At 42.9% G+C, this 20,284-nt stretch overlaps 1 protein-coding gene across 1 annotated transcript in view; it reads left to right on the forward strand.

The window, feature by feature from the left end:
* Positions 1-20,284, forward strand: part of NRK (Nik related kinase) — an 86,743-nt gene that overhangs the window by 40,472 nt on the left and 25,987 nt on the right. Inside the window, exons 9-19 of the mRNA XM_018070722.3 lie at positions 130-305; positions 2,059-2,131; positions 2,523-2,718; positions 4,014-4,178; positions 4,923-5,084; positions 6,852-7,004; positions 13,143-13,274; positions 13,946-14,013; positions 15,558-15,676; positions 17,547-17,650; positions 18,592-18,728. Coding sequence (XP_017926211.2) covers positions 130-305; positions 2,059-2,131; positions 2,523-2,718; positions 4,014-4,178; positions 4,923-5,084; positions 6,852-7,004; positions 13,143-13,274; positions 13,946-14,013; positions 15,558-15,676; positions 17,547-17,650; positions 18,592-18,728 — 1,485 coding nt within the window. The remainder of the gene's footprint in view (positions 1-129; positions 306-2,058; positions 2,132-2,522; positions 2,719-4,013; positions 4,179-4,922; positions 5,085-6,851; positions 7,005-13,142; positions 13,275-13,945; positions 14,014-15,557; positions 15,677-17,546; positions 17,651-18,591; positions 18,729-20,284) is intronic.

Below are 20,284 nucleotides of genomic sequence, written 5' to 3' on the forward strand. Positions count from 1 at the left end.
TTGGAGTCAGTGCTTTGTGCAGAAGACTGCATGGACACTGTGGGGCTAATGGCAGTCAGTGTGCCCCACAGATAGTTACTTTTAAATGAAGTGTATAAAGAAAACCTTCATCTCTTCTGTCTTTTTCAGGTCAAAGAAATTCCTAAACTTTGTTGAAAGCTGCCTTGTAAAACATTATTTGCACCGTCCATCCACTGAAACTTTGCTCAAGCATTCTTTCATCCGAGACATGCAGAACGAACGGCAAGTGCGCATCATGCTGAAAGATCACCTGGACAGGACCAGGAAGAAAAAAGGAGAAAAGGGTAACGTGGCAAAACCAAAGTAAAAGGCACTTCAGAGAGCAGGTCCTCTTTGGATTTTGGCACAAGGCAGAACCAGGAAAATTGAGACAGCGTAGTCCTTGATAGTGGTGGGGCCATTTTGAAGATCTCTTTGTCAAAGCCTGGGTCCTTTGTGGTGTTTAAGTGCCAAAGTCTTTGGAACCTGACTGACCCTGAGTCACTGAGAGCGACCCTGATGCTAGCAGAAGCAAGGAGTCTAAGCCTAGGGGTCTACTTTCTGGAGCATCTAAGTGGTGCTCTACAAACATTTTCTGGTCTCTTAGTTCATATTTCTCTCCCAGATCCACCTGTTGTGTCTCCATATAATTATATCTTGTGAATTCTTTGGAGGCAGCAGGGCTCTTTAAGTGTTTTGCAGTGGAGTGCACAAAAGAGACCTAGAGAAGACCTCCAGCAAAACACAAATGGATATAATGAATCATCTGCTTCACGGAGTGGATCAAGAAAAAGAGAGAATCTGAGTTTGTTACAAAAGCCAGCCTTACTCTTCAAAGCAAAACCTGGAAGAAGCAGTGCTGGAGAGGGGATAATACTTGTGTAAATGCCTCTGTAAATGCCATGGCAGACTAAGGGCTGTGCAAAGGGGGAGTGAAACCCGTAGCCTGTTGAACAACAATTTTCCCCTTTCTTCTCTCCTGTCTTCCTCTTTTGTATATTTTATATGGCAGAGGCACTGTGAAGATCAGTGACTGTGAGGGTAAACTTGGAAAGCACTATGGTGTTGGGAGGTGTCTTATAAACTCCAACCAAGTAGTGATTTGACAACAGGAATATTTGTGCCTAAAATGAAATTGCTCTTGCAATGTGGATTTACTGACTCCAGTAGTAGTTGCAAAATCTGCCACCTCTTTCAGCTATGAATCTCAAAGCACATTGGAATGGAGAGACAGTAAATTAGAGTTTCTCACAAATGCCCTTGGGGAGGGGCAGGAAAATGCAATGATAACAATCAGTTCTTGATGAATAGTCATATTTTGACCTGAAAAGTGCTATTTTAATCAAGGCTCCCCTGTAATGGAGAACCGTGTAAAATTGCCAGACTATACACTTCAAAATAGTAACTTCAAAAAAAATGAAACCCAAATTTAGCATGCAGTATAGCCAGCAATGCAGGGTAGGACTCATTTGAACTTATCCCATTAAAACTGCCTTCCTGTTAGTCTTGAAGAGAACTTTAAACTATGGGTCAGCCTCTTCTAAACCTTTGTGCTAAAACTAGCATTAGTGGAGGGTTTTTACGTATTTACTTATTTACTTTGATACAAAAGGAAACCTGGATTTACTGAAAGCCTCAGCATAGCCATACAACAGTTATGAGCAGCAGAGCAGGGCAGTGCAAGGCTTTTATGTCCTATCTAAATGTCTTTCTAAAGAATTCCTCTGCTGGTGGTTCTGTGGGGGTTGGGTTCCTCTGTGGGTTTAGCCTAATTTGTTTCAGGTGATGGAAATAGGTTAGTTTTTCAAAACTAACACAGTCAGTCAACAGAAAAGGCGTGTGTGTGTAAAGGGGCTGCCCTGAAACGTTACCTGAACTAGATTTTGAATTATATATGTGGATATTTTGTCTCCCCTCAGCCTCCCAGTATAATCTGTGACTTCTAAATTCCAATTACTGTTGAGCCTGTAGTTCAGGTTGAGTGCTCAGAAACAAAGTTGAAGATCATACCTTAAATAACAGTATCCTCCTCTGGGGTTTGTTTATTCTCTTTTTTAGAAGAAACGGACTATGATTACAGTGGAAGTGAGGAGGAAGATGATGAGCTGAATGAAGATGAAGGAGAACCAAGGTTAACTTTATTACTGGAATAGAAAATTTGACTGCCCAAGCTGTTCTCATTGAAGCTGGAACAGCTTTCTTAACTTGCTCTGAATCCCTAATCTCCTGTGTCCCCTTTGGTAGCTTTAACAGTTTTGTAGCTGTCAAACGTAACTGCTGGGTATAAAATATCTGTAATAAGCTGCTTCTTAGTTCCCCTGCAATAGGGAGGAAACTCTCAAATGAAGGACCCAATAATCACCTTCAGGCTGGTTTGTAGCACAGCAAGTGCAGCTACACAGTCAACATGCTGGAGATAAATCTTAATTTCCTAACACAGGACACCAAACAATTCCCAGTGCACCTTGTATTTTGTCTTTAATGTTATGTTTAGTCATGTAGAAACCTCCTCTTTGTTTCAGCTCCATAGTTAATCTCCCAGGGGAGTCAACTCTCCGTCGTGAATTTCTGAGGCTGCAGCAGGAGAACAAGAACCGTTCTGACCCTCAGCGCCAGCAGCAGCAGCTGAAGGACCAGGAGAAATACAAGAAGCAGCTGCTGACAGAGCGGCAGAAGCGGATTGAGCAGCAGAAGGAGCAGAGGAGGAGGCTGGAGGATGTAGGGACTGGCTTGTATTGTTATTCCATGTGTCTGTAGAAAGTAGGCTTTGAAAGGCAAGAAGGGCTGTGTTAAATTGTCAGCACGACCTGGAGCGTAGCTTTCCCCCTTGGGAGAACTGTGAGACTTCTGAATGCAGTGATTTTAAATGGGCTCTGTCATTTTCCTGCTGACAACCTGCCCTGAGCTTTGGAAATAGAAGAGGAAGGCCAATTTGCTTGAGTTAGTTTTGGTGGGAAGCCCAGGCAGATGGGATGAGACATCCTCATTTCTTTCCCGTGTGCATTTCCCAGTTTGGAGTTAGTCAGTCTGGTCCAGAGTCCTGGCCCTGCTTGTGTTTGAGATGTTAAAAGATAGCTGCTGCCTTTTCAGCTGCTTGACATGCTGTGGTCTTGGAGGCAGTGTTGTGTCATAGAATCATAGGTTGGAAAAGACCTCTAGGATCATCCAGTCCAACCTTACCCCAGCACTGACAAGTGCACCACTAGCCACGTTCCTAAGTGCCACATCCGCATGTTTTTTGAACATTTGCAGGAATGGTGATTCCACCACTTCCCTGTGCAGTCTGTTCCAGTGCTTGGTCACCCTTTCAGTAAAGAAATTTTTCCTAATATCCAATCTAAACCTCCCCTGGCACAACTTGTTTGTTGCCCAGGAGAAGACACTGACCCCCATCTGGCTACAACCTCCTGTCAGGGAGTTGCAGAGAGGTACAGAGAGCCTCCTTTTCTGCAGCCTAACACCCCCAGCTTCCTCAGTCACTCCTCATCAGGCTTGTGCTCCAGACCCTTCACCAGCTCTGTTGCCCTTCTCTGAACTCACTCCAGCACCTCAATGTCTTTCCTGTAGTGATCGGCCCAACGCAAACCAAAAATAACCAGCATGTCTCTTCTCATGAGTATCTGACAAAACTCAAGCACTGTGTGAACTCTGGAGTTGATGTTTGTGAAGCACAGTGCTGCTCCAGCAAAACAGGGGCACTCTGGAAAAACCCTTCCTTCTTGAAATGACAGGAAGACATTTGTCATTAGATTAGCTGCCAGCTGTCGGGGAGATCTTGCATGCCTGCCTAAATGAATGACAAAGCTGCCTTGGGCTGCCAAAAGGGCAGAGGTTTCACTTCAAGTTTGGCAGTTGTGGTGGTGGCAGCTTCTGCTGCGTGGTGTGTGGGGTGTCCCCTGTTAGTGACTGCAGAGCAGGAAATGGGCCTTGTGATTAATGAACAATGGCATAAGTAATTGGTGGGTACAAAAATAAAGTGAAATGAGCAACGTTATTCCCTGGCTCTCTTCCAGCACCAGAGGCGAGAGCAGGAGCTACGAAGGCAGCAGGAGTGTGAGCAGAGATGGCCAGAGGCAAAGGTCGGTCAGAGGAAAGAGGAAAGGGGTAAAGAAGACAAAAGGGCTGTGGAAGATGAACACTTCATAGTAGATGGACAGAGGAAATTAGAAAAGAAGCAGGTATGCAGAGAGTGTTTACTGACAGCAGTTTGCAGCTTCCTCTTCCTGTATCTGGTGTCTTTCTCCGTTCCCTGAGGGTATTCCCATCCTCTTGAGTCATGGACCAAAGGGGGGCTTTATTAAGGCATTCACTGCCTCTTGTTCTCAGATTCACCCTTTTTTTAAATTAACTTACATGTTACTGAGTCATCCTCTGTATCTACAGCAGGGACACCACCTGTCCCACTTCTGTCCGTACTGTTTCTCTGTGCTGAAATGGTCTTCACTCCGATTTAAAATTCCTTTTCCCTTAAAGCTTCCAGCATCAAGTAAACCTAAGCTTAAATCTCCAGCCTCCATTTTGTATTCTGGTTGTAATGAGAACCATTTCTTTTTCACAAAAATAGTGGAGCAGAGGTTAATTTTAACGCTGAAGTCTCTGTCAGATTTGGTACATTGACCACCATGTTTTTCTGATGTTTCAGCTGCAAATTGATTTGTAGAAGCATGGAGTGTTTTATTAAAGTCCTCCAGTTTTAGGAAAAGTAAACAGAAGAAATATGATTTTCTGACATGCTGTCTAAAAAGCCAAATACAGTATTTGGTGTCACTTTATTCTTCCTGTTGCTCGGGGTTCTGGCTCTTCTGTGGGCCCTGCTGGAATTGTGCTCGCTCTGTTCTTTGAAAAGCCACTATTTCCAGCAGGCAACTGGGTTGTCCTCCAAGGCATTGTTCTCTCTGAGGTTCATCATTCTCTGCTTTCAGAAGATGGAAGATGTGCAGCACAACAGGAGGGTGCATCGAACTCTCCCCAAAGATCAGACACAGCTGCTGTCCCTCCAACATGACCACAAGCAGAAGAAGAAGGAGCCTTCCACGAGTTCAAATGCAGCAGTGCATCCTCCATCAAGCAGCACAAGCAAAGAGGTACTATCTTGGCCAGTGTAGCATTTTGGTGCTCTGCAGTTCATGGTGCTGTGGTTATGCTGAAGCCAAAAGCAGACTGATCTTTAAACCTCAGTTTGGAGCTTGACCTGTGTCTTACTACACACCTGTGCTACAGTAAATTCTTTGCTTGCCATTAATATTCAGAAGATAAGGAAAGGGAAAAATTGCTGTTACTTCTACTTGAATTTAGAGAGTGGTTTGACTGGTGAATGGGGAAACAGTTCTTCTGGTCAACTAGGTGTCATTCCCTTGTTTTCAAAGAGGAATGAATTAAGGTAATATCATCTGACATTTAACAGAGGTCTTTGCCTGATGTGAGGGTTCACAAAACTGACCCAGACACAGAACAGCATCATGCCTCTCAAGTACAGACCTCTGCTCCCCAACATCAGGCTGTGGTGCCTTTTCTTGTTATGTCCCAGGATAAGATTTAATGGATCAGGGCCACAGAACCATTTATTGGGAATTCCTTGGCTTTGCCATTGCACTTACCCTGTCACCAGCAGTTCAGGACAGTTTTTCCCTGCACATCTGTGTCCAGCTGTGAGCTCACTGTGTGCTGTATCTGGTCCCAGAAGCACCAAAGTGAATGAACTGAGAGGGAAAGACTCCAAGCTTGGGCTTGACACTGCACAGGCTGAGGTCAGTTTGGGGAGCCCAGAGTGTCACCTGCATGAGTTTGCATCTGGCTCATAATACATTGCATGAAGCTCCCTGTGGGCACAGAGCTGGGGGGTGAATTATCATATCTAGTTTTTACATCTTCTTTCTTGCTATGGTAGAATTTGCCTTTCATTATTAGGAGTTGCAAGTAATGAAAATGTGGCCTCAAGAGCATATAATGATTGAGTTCACTGGGGTTAGAATTTCGTGGTGTTTGGCTGTGGTAGCTTGTTTTAATAAGGTATTTTTTGGGAGGGGGATGGTTTGGTGTTCTTTTTTTCCCCAGTGGAGATCTGTGAGACTAAGTGGAACCATTTTCGTGTTCTCAGCAGTTTCTTGGCTGTGTTAAGAATATGCTTACCTTTCTGACACAGGCACAAACATCCAGATATAGTGAGAGATACCATTAAGAAAGCCACCCAGCCACAGATAACTGGGTATTTTTATGACATTAATCTCTAGTTTACTGTGTAGAGCCTTTCCTAGGCTGCTGAATCAGAGGATATGCTAAAGATTTACACTAGAGAATGGGAATGAGTCATGTTGAATGGAACTGAAAAGAGTAGAGGGGTCAAAACCACAAGATAAAGATTTTTGTAACGAACAGTGCCCTCGGGAAATTCATTCCTTCTAAATCATGTTTCTCAGTCTTTTCCATAGTGCAAGTAACATAGCGAAAGATAGAGTGTTAAAAGTGTTTTAAAGTAGAAAGCAACGTGCAGTAATGTGAGCTCTGTAGAAGGGGGTAATAAATGCACAGCAAAACAGGCTGCATGTTGTCAAAGATAAGTAAATATAGACAGATGATTCGTCCCAGTTAAAATCCCAGCCTGCAGCAAAAGAGATGACCTAGAGTACATCAGATGGAAACTCATGCCCTTCTCATTACTGCAGTTTGGAAACTTGATGGAAAAGGAAGGGTTGCAAATGGAGAGAAAGCAGTGGTTTATACTGTGCCAGGGCTGTCCTCCTTGATGAGAAGGTCCGTCAGAGGTGGTGCACTCTGTGATGCTGTGGGAGAACATCCAGCCTCCAAAGCCTGGGGCTCAGTGTGCAACGTGCTATTGCTTTTCTCCTCCTCAGGCTGAGGACCGAATAAAGAAGAGCGATGCCCCCCAGCCTTCCCTGCAGTGGCCAGCGGCGCTGGGACACGAGGCCACACCACACTCCAGGATGGGCTCCGGCAGCAGCTCCAGCCCCTGCACCCCCGCGCCACAGAGAGCCATGGTAGTGCAGGTACTGCTGCCCCAGGTGGGGAGGAGGGACCGTGGGTGCTTCCCAAGCAGAAAAATGCATGAGAAAAGTGATTTTCTTCATTCCTGGCACAAATGTGCAAACCATCTCAGAGGCTTTTTAGTTCTATATGGAATTATACTTAAGCACTGCAGGTCAGGGTTAGATAACAGTTAGATAACAGATGCCTGATTGCTGGTTCCATGATATTCCTCTTAGATGTTTCACAGAAAGCCTGAATGGCTGAGCTGTTGCAGTCCCTGGATGATGTATTATTTACGTGGTGCCATAAATGTGTGTGACACTTTACAAAAACAGTCCAAAGCCAGAATTTTTACAAGTGAAATCATGTAAAAAATAAAAATTTTAAGTGAGCTTATGAAATAATCTGAAAGTAAGTGGAGATGCAGTAAGGGCAATGCAGAGTCAGATTTTGCTGTGGATAGAGCCCAGAAAGTCTGTGACTTTAAAAACTTCAGTATTAGAGGTAGAAGTGGTATCTAAACAGTACCTATGCAGTGAAAGTACTCTGATGAAGCTATTCATTGAAATCCTTCTCTCAAAACATTTTATCTCCTGCTTTTTCTACCAGTTCTGAGAGAGGTGATTCAGAGTTCTCTCAGTGTGCCCAGAAATTTGACTTCCTTTCAACCTCCTACTCTTTCAAAGGGTATGAGGTAAGTAGCTGAGACTGCAGGGTTTTTTTCTCCAGTCTCTTGTGAAAGGACTGTAAGCATATTGAACAAAATCAAAACAAAACAGCAAGTAGAAATTGAATAAACTACTGTAAGTGTGAGCACAGCTCACTTAAGCTGGATCTCTCCACTTGCTTTGAAAACGTGCAGTGGCAGCAATAATCTTACTGCCTCTACATTTTACACAGCACTTCAGTTGTGCATTCATTCATCCCCACAGAGAGGATATACGGTTACAACATTTGTTTTATTCTTGGCAGCTCTCAGTTTCTGCTGGGCTCTCGGATGCATGGATTCATGGATGGATGGACAGCTTCTGATCCACCTCTCCAGTTGCTTCTGTGGGACTTAGCTCATGGTACCCACAGGGGAGTGGCATTCAGAGCAGGCTTGAGCATTGTTTGTGTGCTGCTGTGGCATCTTGTGGCCTTATTTCCTTCTGTGTTGGATCTTAGAGTCAAAGGGGGAGGATCAGACTGCAGAGAGGATGGGTTATTGCTTTCAGCTCAACTGCTTCCAGAGAATGTTGAGCTGCCTCACTGCTGAGCCCAGGCAGCAGGGTGGCCCTGTGTACTTCTTTGAGGCTGTTATGGCTTATTGCTATGAGATTAGGTTATATTATCCCAAACTTTTTTTAAACTCATTGCTGGCAACTGGAATTTTCCTTGGCATGAGCTTCAGCTGAACATCTACATGAAAGATTTTAGAATCACAGGATGGTTTGGGTTAGAAGGGACCTCTAAGGGTCATTTAATCTGTTTCCAGAGATGGGGCATCTGCAATATCTTAGGGCAAACTCTTCCAGTGTTGCACCACCCTCATTGTAAAGAATTTCTTCCTTTGCTTTCCTGAAATTCAGGATCCTGACTTGGCTCTTTACCTGAGCCATATTCCCTCAGGACTGCAAATTCCACCAGTGCACGACCACTGCAGCCCTGGCTGCCTCCAATCTTGATGTCCCCAAGTAGCTCCCTTGTGTTGGTGACCCTGAGGTCCAGTATTGCATCTCCCATGGTAGGGCTGCCTATTACTGGGCTTAAAAAGTTGTCCTCCTTGCATTCCAAGAGTCTTTTGGATCACCTACAGTTCCCTGTGCTGCTCTTCCAGCAGATGTCAGGGTGGTTGAAATTCCCCAGCGGGATATGGGGAAAAATATTTATGTGTGTCTTCTCACATCCTTTTTTTCCAGGGCCTGTTTGTTGTTTCAAGTCACAAATATTGTAAGTGGGCTGAGTTGATGGCCTGGCTTGTAGCATCAAATCACTGGAGAGCTATTGCAAGGTCTACAAGAAGGACACTTGTATCTTAGCCTTGGGTAGAGGCTGGCAGCTTCCCTGAGGCAAATATTTCAGCCCTGTAGTAGCAGTGGGAGCATCCATAGTTTGTTGCATGGCCTTTGAGATTCTGCAGGAGCACAGTGGCTGTACAGAGGATAGTTCTGCCCTGTTGAGGTGCCATTCCCAGGATGAGAGGAGCTACATGCTAGGCTGGCTTCTTCACGTGGGACAAGTGATCATTCCTTTGCACCCTGTCAGTGCTTCTCTGTTTGGTAGCACCTCTCCCAGCTGCCAAGAGGAGTGGTGAAGAATGAAGCAGTATTTACCAACCTCTTTCACGTTCTTTGATGGAAACGGCACTCTAAAAATTTTATGCTGTTTAAAGCAATGGTGTTACTTAAGGATAATAGCAGCAAGTGATGTACAGTTGTTGCCTGTGATTTCACTCCCTGCTGGGAGCTGCCCTGTTGCCCACTCACAAGGCAGAGCTCCAGCTGACAGCCCACGTGGACAGGGAGAAGCCAATTTGTACTCTTTACCTGCTGTGTTTGCATGGAGACCAGATGAACTTTAATGGGTAATTTGTAAATCCTCTGGAGGGTTGTCTTTCCCTTTGCTGGTTGGGAGCAGCTGGTGATGTCAATAACAGCATGTTTGGATATGCTGCCTGCATGAACTGTGTGAAGTGTTCAGGCAATAGGAGTGATGGGCCAGTTAGTCACCTGAAGATTAAAAGACTCACAGCAATATACTTGTGAGGTTCAGTACGTGGGTGCCTTGTTGATTTAAAATAAAAGTGAACTGTGGAGTTAAAAGGCAAGCTGAATTCATTACAGATGCTGCAGTGAAGAACTTCCAGCCAGGTTTATCAGAGGGGAATCATCTGTTGTTACTGCTACGCTCAGACAAAAATGACTTCTTATTTTCAACAATTATATTCTGAGAGATCATGTGGCAAGATCCTTGTTGCCCAAATCTCTCTCAGAATTATTTAACAGGAAAACTTAACACAGCCCCTGAGGTGCAAGGAGCATGAATTCTCAGTGTCTAATATGCTACCTGTCTGCTAAGGGGAATGCAAGATGTTACCAGTTCAGAGTGTACCATTTCCCCCTGTTTTGTACCAATTTTGTGTTTGCTGCAGTATGGTATCAGGTCTGGCTCTCTGGTTGTGGTGGTGTGGGATGAGCCGTTTGGGGCTGCCTGCAGAATTTCACAGAGGCTTCCTGAGCAAAGTCACTGAGTCTGTTCCTCTGCCCAGCACCTCCTGCTGCCTGACTAGTGGAGGAATTTAGCTCACGTCTGAAATGAACCTCATTTTTTAATTGACTCTGTGGTTTTCCTGTAGGATTTGGTAGGTAGATTTCTGTTGTCTGGAGTGATGTGGTTGAATCAGAACAAGAAGGCTAACAATATTAGAAGAAATAGGTATGCATAAAATCATGGGCTGTCCTGGTATCCCAGAGCGCTTCTGCTCAGAAGTTTAAGAAACTCCTTTTCCTTATTCTATTTTGTAACAACACTTGCACTTTATCTGTTTCCTCTATGTAGATTCAGTTCAAATTAGTAACTTGGGTATCCTCCAAAAAGCAGTGCAGCCTGTGTTTTTAAAACTTCTTCCATGTAAATCTTTTTAAACTAACTATAGTAATGAGTCTTTGTGCCATACCACCTTATGTTATCATTTCAGGGATCAAAAGGTTCTTTTCCTTAGCTCTGTTATGTGTCCCTTTATGGTTTGAAGACACACAGTAGGTAACACTGTCTCCTGTACTGCTTTCTGTTGATGAGAAGAACTACTGTTCTTTCAGTGTTACTTAAAACCAATTTAAGATTGAAATCTTGGTATTTTAGAATCATTGTTTGCTGAGGTTTTTAAATTTTCTTCCCCATACAAATTATTTTATCTGTAAAACTTAAGAGGAATATCAGGCACTATAATTTTAGGGTCTATCTGAGATGGTTTGGGCTTGGTGTGGAAGCAGGTGTCTCTCCTTGGCTTTACATGGAACTAGTGTGCTGGTCTCTCTTTGCCCAAAGAAGGTATGTGGGCACCATCTGCAGAGTTTGGATTCACTCAGTTATTTATATCATGATTCAGCAAAGCTCATCCATGCTTTTAAGTACAAATAATTTTCTGATAGGCTCCAGAACTCAAAAGCTGGAATTTAAAAAGAAATGCGTGTATCTTGTTGAGAAAGTGACAAAGAAAAAAATTCCTCCTATATTCTGATAATAATACACTTGTTGTAAAACCTGTTCCTGTTGCTATGATGAATCGTTTCAAGGGAACACTTTGCTGCTCAAATAATTCTGGTTAACTAAAAACTGTTATTAGTGACAATCATTTTGGACATAAAGGTAATTTTGACAAAATGAAAGGACATAGATTATGAGATGTTATAACTGCTGAAAAAGCTATTTTCTGTAAAGGGAGTCAACAGAACATATTGTCCCAAAAAGGCAGGGAAAGCACCTGAATATTTAACTAGGTGAACTTATCCAGACTGGTTTTTGACAGTTGACTTTGCCATACTGGTCTGGGTGGTTGTGATGAGACATCTTCCGTATCTTTAACTGGTTTTAGAATTACTGCCTGCCAATATTTAATTGATGTAGAACACTGCTTCCATTAAATAATTAGTTTTGTACAGTTACAGAAAGTTTGTAATCATATTATCTTCTGAAAAGCTGTGTGTGGTTCTCAGTTACTGTGTTTTACTTTTTAGGATGGGGGAACTGATAAATCAATAAAATATTCATCTGAGTCATTCTTTGGGGAAAGTGAACTGCAGCTACTGTTGCAGTAGCTCAGTTGGGATACAAGAGTTTGAACTTTGACTCGGACAAAAATTGCAAACCTCCTTCTTAGGCCTCCAAGTGTTGGGGATGATGGTCTTTCCATGCAAAAGAGGCACCTCCCAGAAAGCCCTGGTCTTGCTTTGCATGGGAGATCTGACGAGATAAAGCACAAGGTGGTGTAGCTTCAGGCATTTCTCTAATACTTTTTCTGTTTCTATCAAATTGGTTCTAGCACAGCAATCCCTGCAGACAGGCCCAGCTCACGCAGAGCTTCCATGTGTTCTGTCTTGGTCTCGTGTCCAAGAGGATTTCTCATTTCAGGGAGGCAGTACACTCAGCTGACATGTTTAGCTTTGTGTTTCTTCCCCTTTGGAAGATGCTAGTGTGGTAGATCATCAGTATGTAGAATTTAAGGGACCTCTATTCTTGTGTCTCTTTTTTTTTCCTTCTTTTAAATGCCAAAAGAATCAGAGCACTAAACGTTGAATATTTTAGCTTGAGTTTTACAATGCTTGCTTCTTGTTCCCTTGGAGCGAAAACTTTGTAAGAAAATAATTTGATTCCTTCCCCTTCCTGTGCTGTGATTGGGGTTTTTGCTACCCTCATGCTCTAATTTGACACCTTGAAGAGATCTTTTAAACCCAGGTGGTCACAATGGGATCGTGGGATCACAGTGGGGTCACCTGTACATGACCGCCCATGAGGTGTAGTCTGAACATAGTTTCATTCATTCTTAACTGCATTCTCAAGTTTGATTATTTTTTTTTTTCAAGTAATTGTAAACTTTGTTATGGAGGAGGGCCAGGGACCCCTCATAACCACTGGAGCATTTGAAAGCACTTTGAGCTGACAGTTTGTCTCCATTGACTCCAGGCTGGTGGTGGGCTTGCAAAAACTAGTTTATAAGTTCAACGTCAGTGTTAGCAAAGTGGGTTCCCCCAGTGATTAGACTGTCTAAATTCTGCAATGGAAGCAGAGGTCAGGTTTGAATGAAATATATTCAACAGTATTATTTGCATCATCCAGGTAACTAGTTCACTGTGCATTACTAGTGACCTATTTGCTTCTCCATAGATTTAAGAAAGGTGTGTATATATGTGTATATATATATATATGGCATCGATGTGTTTGCTATTTCTTTTTATTGTACCCTTCACCTTGAAATATTTGTGCCTAACATGCTAACCTGCTGGAAATGAATAACTTACTTCACGGTGAACAAGGTGAGTAGGGCTGTATCCAAACGCAATCCTTGTGCATTTACTAAAAGCTTGATCTCACAAACAGAACCACTGATGCCTGTTGAGACTGGGACCTGTTACATAGGCAGGGAAGTACAACTCAGCATGTATTTTGTTTGTTTCAAGTGTGAAAATTTCCGGGCTAGTAAGGACGTGTACCACAGCAGTTCCCTGTCAGACATGGTGACAGCACCGCTCAGCCCTGTGCAGGATGACGTGTTCTGGAGCGTGAGTCAAAACGAAGAGCAGCCCCCAAAGGTATGTGGAAATCAGGGTGTTTTACACTGTCAGTGTTGTGGGTTTATGTGTACATATATAGTATCTGCAGGATCTGTGAATGCAGATACACCTCTTTTGTTAGACCAGGTATTTGTAGCTGCCCTTTCTCTGAAAAATCTGGCCTGTCGCAGAAAAGCTCATTAGTTTGTATGATGGAGGTGATGCTGTATTTCTAACAGAACTTCTGAAAACAGGTACAAGAATATTTGAGTGGGGATGTGTCTGTGCATTTGTGTGTCCATATTATTACTTTGTACTTAGGGGATGTGTGTCTCTCACTCCCCAGCCTGTGATAGCAACAGAAGGTAACCCACCACCTGGGGAAAGCTGCAATCAGTGACTGCAGATGCATTTCACTGTCTGCTTTAAGTATTGACCACGAGTGGTGCTGCCTCTAAGGAGAGGTTCAAACCTCTGTCTCTCTGCACCCTCATAGACTGCACAGGCTTGGAGCAAACTGGAAGCACCTCCTGCTGACTTGCAGCTTCCAGTGCTGATACCATGGAAGACCTCTCCACCAATCCCACGGAAGCATTATTCATTTTTGTTGGTTAGGCTTAGTTTTTCATTGGTACAGGGTAAGCATTAGGTTTAATAACTGAATTTAAAATATCAGTAGTGACCTTAAAACGTTTGATTAAATCCTTAAGGTTCCAGAAAGGACAACCTCGAAATTTTACAGCAGGGACCAGCCTGGCCATCAGAGATGCCTTTCAAGGTAAGCTCTTAAATGTTTTATGCTTATACTAATGCTGCTTTTTTGTCAATAGGAAAACTAAAGCAAATTTATTAAAATAAAGCCATAACCTCAGTAGCACCAAAACTGACATGGGTTCGTTCCTCATTTCATAGCACTTACAAATATTTTGTCTTTTGAGCCAGTTTGTCCACAAAAATAGCTAACCAAACTTCCTGATCTTAAACCTCAAGGAAGTGTCTAAGCCCGCTTCCTTTCAATGATTGACATAACCAACTTAAAGAGAAACAAGCCTCTTGTGGATCTCCTTTTCATGCAAGGTAGTTCTGTGTTCTGCTGGAAAGCAGTATTTTAACATACAAGAACTGTTCCATCTGCAGTGAGTTGTTTCCTTTGGCTCAGCCTGTTTGGTGTGCCTGAGTGAGTTGCAGGCCAGCTGTATATCCATTTCCCAGTTAACAGGCAGCGTGTTATGCTGTCATTGGACTTGTGATTTGGTGATGCTGGACTTTCCCCTCACATTAGAATGAGAGTCTGTGGAAGGTGCAGGTTAGCTGAGGTCCTGGCATGTCAACACTGATGATTCCAAGATGGAGTGGTGCTGGTCAGAGCTGCCTGGATGCTCTTGCAGATCCTCTGCATCAGTGCCAGTGCCATTGGTTTCAAAGGGGTGTATGGATGCATTGGTGAGAGAAGGTCTGGCTCTAACTCCCTGTATAGGCACTTTAATTATAGCTTGATGCTTATTTTGCCTGGTAGTAGCTTGAACAGGCTGCCTATAGATGTATCAATTTGGGCAGTCTGCCCTTAAGGCTTGTGTACTTTTTTATATCCCGGGATAAAAGACCAAGGATGCAGAGAGCTCAGCAGTAAAGGGTAGCCCCAGCTGGGTGTCTAATCAGGGAACAGAATGGCTTGGAGAGATTGGAAAGTGAAGTAGATTTAGCTGAAATAACAAAATAATGCGCAGCATTTCTGATGAGCCAAAGTAACATCATCTGAAATAGCTTTCAAGTGAAGTCAAGCCCTAAATGTTCTCCACTTGGGAATTATAGAAGGCAAAACAGAAAAGAAATATGTAAATAATCAACAGTGTTACAAGTGAGTGGCTCCTGAGACAGGGTTTCTGGGTGAGCCACTGGCTTAACAGCTTATTAGTGTCCAACACATTCCTTCCTTCATTGATAAGTGACTGATGATGCATCTTCTAGGGAAGTAGGGGAGCAGGCTTGTTTAGTTTTAAAAGATGTGAGATTTTGGAATCAAGAATGACACAGATCTGAAGAATCCAAGGGAGGAGTACGTATATAAGGATATTTTGTATTTACTTGGGAATCTCTGTAATCTCCCAGAATGATTGCCCAGAGGAAACTGTCCTCTCCTTCATCTTGTCTCATTACTGATGGCCCTACTTGGAGCAGCAATGAAGATAAATTTTTTCTTGATCAGGACTATGATATCACACGGTAACAGCAGGGAACTCGATTCAGTGGCCTCAGAGCTCTGTTCCAGTCTCTGTTCCTCCACACGAGCTGGTCTGATCTGCTTTTTGTCTTTCTGTTTAGTAACACTCATCAGTCATCCCCCGTGGGACAGGCTCTGAAGCTAAACAGTAGCAGCAGCACTCCTGGCAACAAGCAGTGGGAGATGGGATCTCATCAAAGCAGCTGGTCAACCTCAGGTGATTCCTAAGTCAAAGATTCATCAGTCAAAATGTACTAAACTCTTATCACGTGAAATGGGCTTCTGCAGAGTGTCAAGTTCTGCATTGAAAATGGGATGTGTCTTTTTAACGATGTCTTCTGGTGAGAGGCTTTTGAAAGTCCTCTGAATTTTATGGTGCCATGTTCCTAAAATATAAGCATTTCCTCTTTTGAGTCAAAAAGCAACTATGAACATATTTTCACATGGAAAATTTGAATTGCCTCAATTAAGAATCCAAAACTAAATCGTTTCTGGTGCACTTACTGACACAACTGAAAGTCAGCAGAGCCAACATTCCAGACATACAGATGTAATTCAGTACTAGTGTTCACCCACTGGCAAATTCTGCATAACCATGTGCTGCTCTTTGCATTGCCCACTGATAAGATGATCCAGATGAGTATTTGATATACACTAGTAGTTCTGCACTCTAATAACTGAAGGAAGCATAAGACTCTGTGTACAGCACCTTATGAAATATTCCTCCAATATTCCTTTATTTGCAGAAAGGTAGTGGAACTAAAAGAAAAGGGGGCAAAAGAAGTTAAAAGGAAGAGAAAACCTCATCTAATTTAACAAATTATGGCTTTGTAAGCTCTTTTAATATCACTGGTAGTGGTGTAGAAATGCAGTGGGCTTGCTCGTGATTGTGCAGTTTTTTTGCAGTAGAGACTCTGGTTCCTGAGACGTGATCTGAGATTCTGGCAGATGGGGCCACAGAGCAGAAGTGAATAGCTTTGTTCCTCTATTGCTGTTCCTAAGGGTGTTTTCTGTGGGTCAGTTGTAGGGCAATTTTTTTTGTAGTTCCTCGCAAAGCCATGATGTGTCACAATGCCTTGCATCCAGGTTGACTGCTATAGACTGGGAACACTGCAAATCATGCACACCCAGTTCAAAGCAGGGTGGATGCTAAAAATGTTCTGAAACCACCCCAGTGAGCTGCTGAGGTCATTTATTTTTATGTTGAGACTTACATTGTTAATTTATAAGCCCTTGATAAATGAAGAACAAATTGCTTATTTATTATGCTTACACAATCAAGCCAGTTTTGCTTTCACTAAACTGCACAGAATAGGAAACTTTGCTTCAAGAGAAATCCAGAGCACACTTTAAATTCCTTGGATTATATTTCTTTTTGCTCTTATGTCATTTTGTGTTTGAATAACAGAGTTGAACAACATGCAACAGCCCAGCTCAACTTTGCAAAGTCCGCGTGATGTGTAACTCCTGTGCTGTTTTGGCATGGGGAAATGAAAATCTCACCAGCAATGGAAAGAATAGAAAACCTCCTTTGTGATTTAAACTGTCTTCTTGAGTTCTTAAGTGAATTAAATTACAGCAAGTTCTGGCATATGGCGTTTTCAGATAGAGTTTGTTGCTTTCCCAAACCCACAGGGATAATGAATTGGACAGGAAAAGGCTATAAATACTTCAAAGCTAATACTTCTGCTGAGTTGCTTAGGTGCTCGTTGACCAGTAAGGAATTCTGATTTTTGAAAGCTTTGCAAAATACATGAAGACATAAAACCATTGTGACAAAACTATCTAAATCACCAAATACAGATTCTAATTTGTGTGAGCTTGAACTCTCTTCCCTTAACTTGCAAGGAGTCCTGTTGGTAGCAGTGGGATAGTCATGGGAGAAGCTGCTGAACAAGGTAGACATTTAACTGGCCAGTGTGTTCCAGGGTGGGGTGAGAGTACAACTGCTTTCCCTCCCTTCCCTCTGTATCAGGAATTGTGGTATCTGCTTTGAGTGGTAGCTGTGTGTGTGTTTGTTGTACTGGTCCCCTCACTCATTCTGCTGCACATGCATTTTTAGAAAAAAGTAAAATTTGGGGTTTTTTTATCCCCAGGGAATCCAGGACCAGCCAAGGCAGAGAATATTTTGTCACAGAACCACTTGCAGCTGCATAAGAAGGCTGAAAAAGTTTCTCATCCAGGCCAGATTGCAGTAGGTTCTTTTAAATCCACTGATATTTTTTATTTGTTTATGGTTTTGGTGCTTCAGTTTGCTGTTGCTGGTGAGTCCACCTGAGGGGTGTGTGGGGCTGGATTGAGCTTTGCTGATGCAGTAACGTGTCCATCAGCTCCCGGTCCAGGTCTGACTTGTGTCCAGCTCAGATCCTCAGCAGAGCGTTCAGTTTTCCTGAACCTTTCTGATCATAAGTCTTTAGAAAGGAGGGGAATGTCTTTATTATTTCAGGAAGCCATTGACCCGTTTTCTTGCAACACAGAAGTCAAGACCATGCTGGTGGCTTGTGTGTAGCAGGGAACAGCTACAGCTTAGCAGAGTCCCCAGCCCCTCCTGGCTTGTCAGGGACTGGAGGTTTGCAGAAGACTCTGTGTTTAGACCATTGTCCACAGTGTGGGACACCTGTATATTATTTTCTGTAGGACTGGGGTGTCATAACTGCCCTGTGGGTGTGAGCTGTGTCTGTTTTGGTGTTGCTTTTCCAGACCAAAGGTGCTTTGTACCTGCTCTGTGCAGGCACACAGTGCTCAGGGCAGGGCCCTGCAAGCCTCAGGGTAGTCCAGGGCTGGAATGACACTGAAGCCAGTGTAATCCTTTAGTCCTGCTGCAGAACACTCCTTTTCTTGTGTGAAAAGGGAAGTACTTCTCTGCTCTTGCAAAGTGCGAGATTGAACGATTAAACATCAAAATAACATACTAACTAAAGCTAGTCACCTTTCAGCTTTTAGGAAAATTGGGTGTTTTGGCTCAGGTCACTTTTTAGTGTGAAGTACCTGCTTGTGATGGACCAACAAAAGCATCAACTTCCTAATAAAGTTTTTTTTTGGTGTGGAAGTGACAATAACTGTATTTGCTGGGGCAGTAAAGTACTGCACATGCTGTTTAGCGATGGATTCTTCAACTGAGTTTTCTTTATTCAGAGTCCAGTCTCCTTTGCCAAGGTGAAGGACAGTGCCAACTCATTGTTAAAAGCAGCAGACTATTCCTCCTCAAGTGACGAGGTCAGCAGCAGCAGCAGCAGCAGCAGCAGTGATGAAGATGACACAAACCACACAAGGTTGGCTTGATTTATTTTATTATTATTATTGTCTTCCTTTTTTATTACACACTTCTAAATATGTGGGAAAAAAAGCTGGCATGCATAAATACTACCTCTCCTTCGAAGTTACTATCAGTCATTTCTGGCAGTTGTAATTAAGCAGTTTAATTGCACTGTAATGAACTCCCGGGGGTAAATGTTTGCTCCATCAGATGTGTGCAGTGTAATAAGCTTTGATGACTTGCTGCCCTGGGACAATGAGGAAATGTCTAGTTTTAAACAGAATATACTGGGTAGTGCATTTACAGAGATTACTTCACATTGATCTATGTTTACATGGAATTTTTGAAAGCAAAAAGGAGAGGGAAAGAAAACTGTATGCCTTCATGGCAAATACAGGTTACAGTGAAAAAAGCAAGGCAAGTATGACCCTCATATTCACATAGTCTGTTTACTCTGGGAGAAATAATTACTACTGAAAAGCTGATTCCTTCACTAGTGCTGTTAATAAAAAGGGACAGTAGTGTTGTAAAACTTGCTGTATTTTTAATATTGACATTTTGGATAATTGCTGTGGTTTCCAGCTGATGCTGTGACTTGTCCCAAGCTGATCTCACCTGAGCTGTGTCCTCCTAGCTTTCCAGTTTCTCTTGTTGATTTTGTGACTGACATCTGTTGGTGTTCTACCTGTCGTGCAAAATGTGTATTTTGCCGAGAAGTAATGGAGTGGGAATAGCTTGCTAGTCCAAGAGAGAAGGGAGTCAGGGGAGTCATCTGGCCAGCCCTGCTGTTAGGAACAGCAAACAGAATTATTTTTTAGTATTGATGAATGAAACTTCAGTTTAATTCAGGTTTTAAGATTTACTTTGAAGTGTATCTCAGGGCCACAGAGCTCTCTGGGATGGGGCTCTTGTTCATCTGACAGAATTGCACGTGCAGTTTCAGGCAAAGGTGGCCAGATTTGTAGTAGCATTGTTGTCAAGTTATTGTGTTGGCATGGTACCAGTCCTTTCCCCTGTGCAGCTCTGAAGAGGTAGAGATTTTATATGCTTCTGATTTGCATTTCTGAAGTTTATTTTGAAAGCTGAGATGAGCAGAGAGAATGGTAAAAATCTTGTAGCTTATTCAGCACACCTGAAAGAGCAGTTGTTTACTGTAATGCCTTTATTTTCTTACTGATCCTCTTCCAGACCACCTTATTCTGATCTGTAAAAGGTTTTATTCACTCTAGGTCCTAGACCTCAGAAAGACTCTACATAAAAATATGGATTTGCCTTGTAGCAATGACTTTGCTGTGTAAGTGTTAGATTGTTGTAGTCCTTGCATGCTGTGATGATCTGAAGGAGTGGTATCACTGCCTTTGGAAAGCTGCATGTGTTATTTGCATCTTGTCTGTGTGTGAGATCCACCAGCCCTCTGGAGAAATGGAACTAGCAGGGGTGCTCCCTGTCAGGTTTGCACTTCCATGGACAGAGCCACTGCGAGAGCTCCTGTAAAATCAGAAGTATAATCTTGCTATTAAAAGAATTCCTTCATCTTGGCTAAACATCTTTTATATTAAAAGATAGATACTA

This window comes from Manacus vitellinus, unplaced genomic scaffold (genome assembly GCF_001715985.3).
Source record: "Manacus vitellinus isolate BGI_N305 unplaced genomic scaffold, ASM171598v3 scaffold_19_pilon, whole genome shotgun sequence".
Taxonomy (NCBI): domain Eukaryota; kingdom Metazoa; phylum Chordata; class Aves; order Passeriformes; family Pipridae; genus Manacus; species Manacus vitellinus.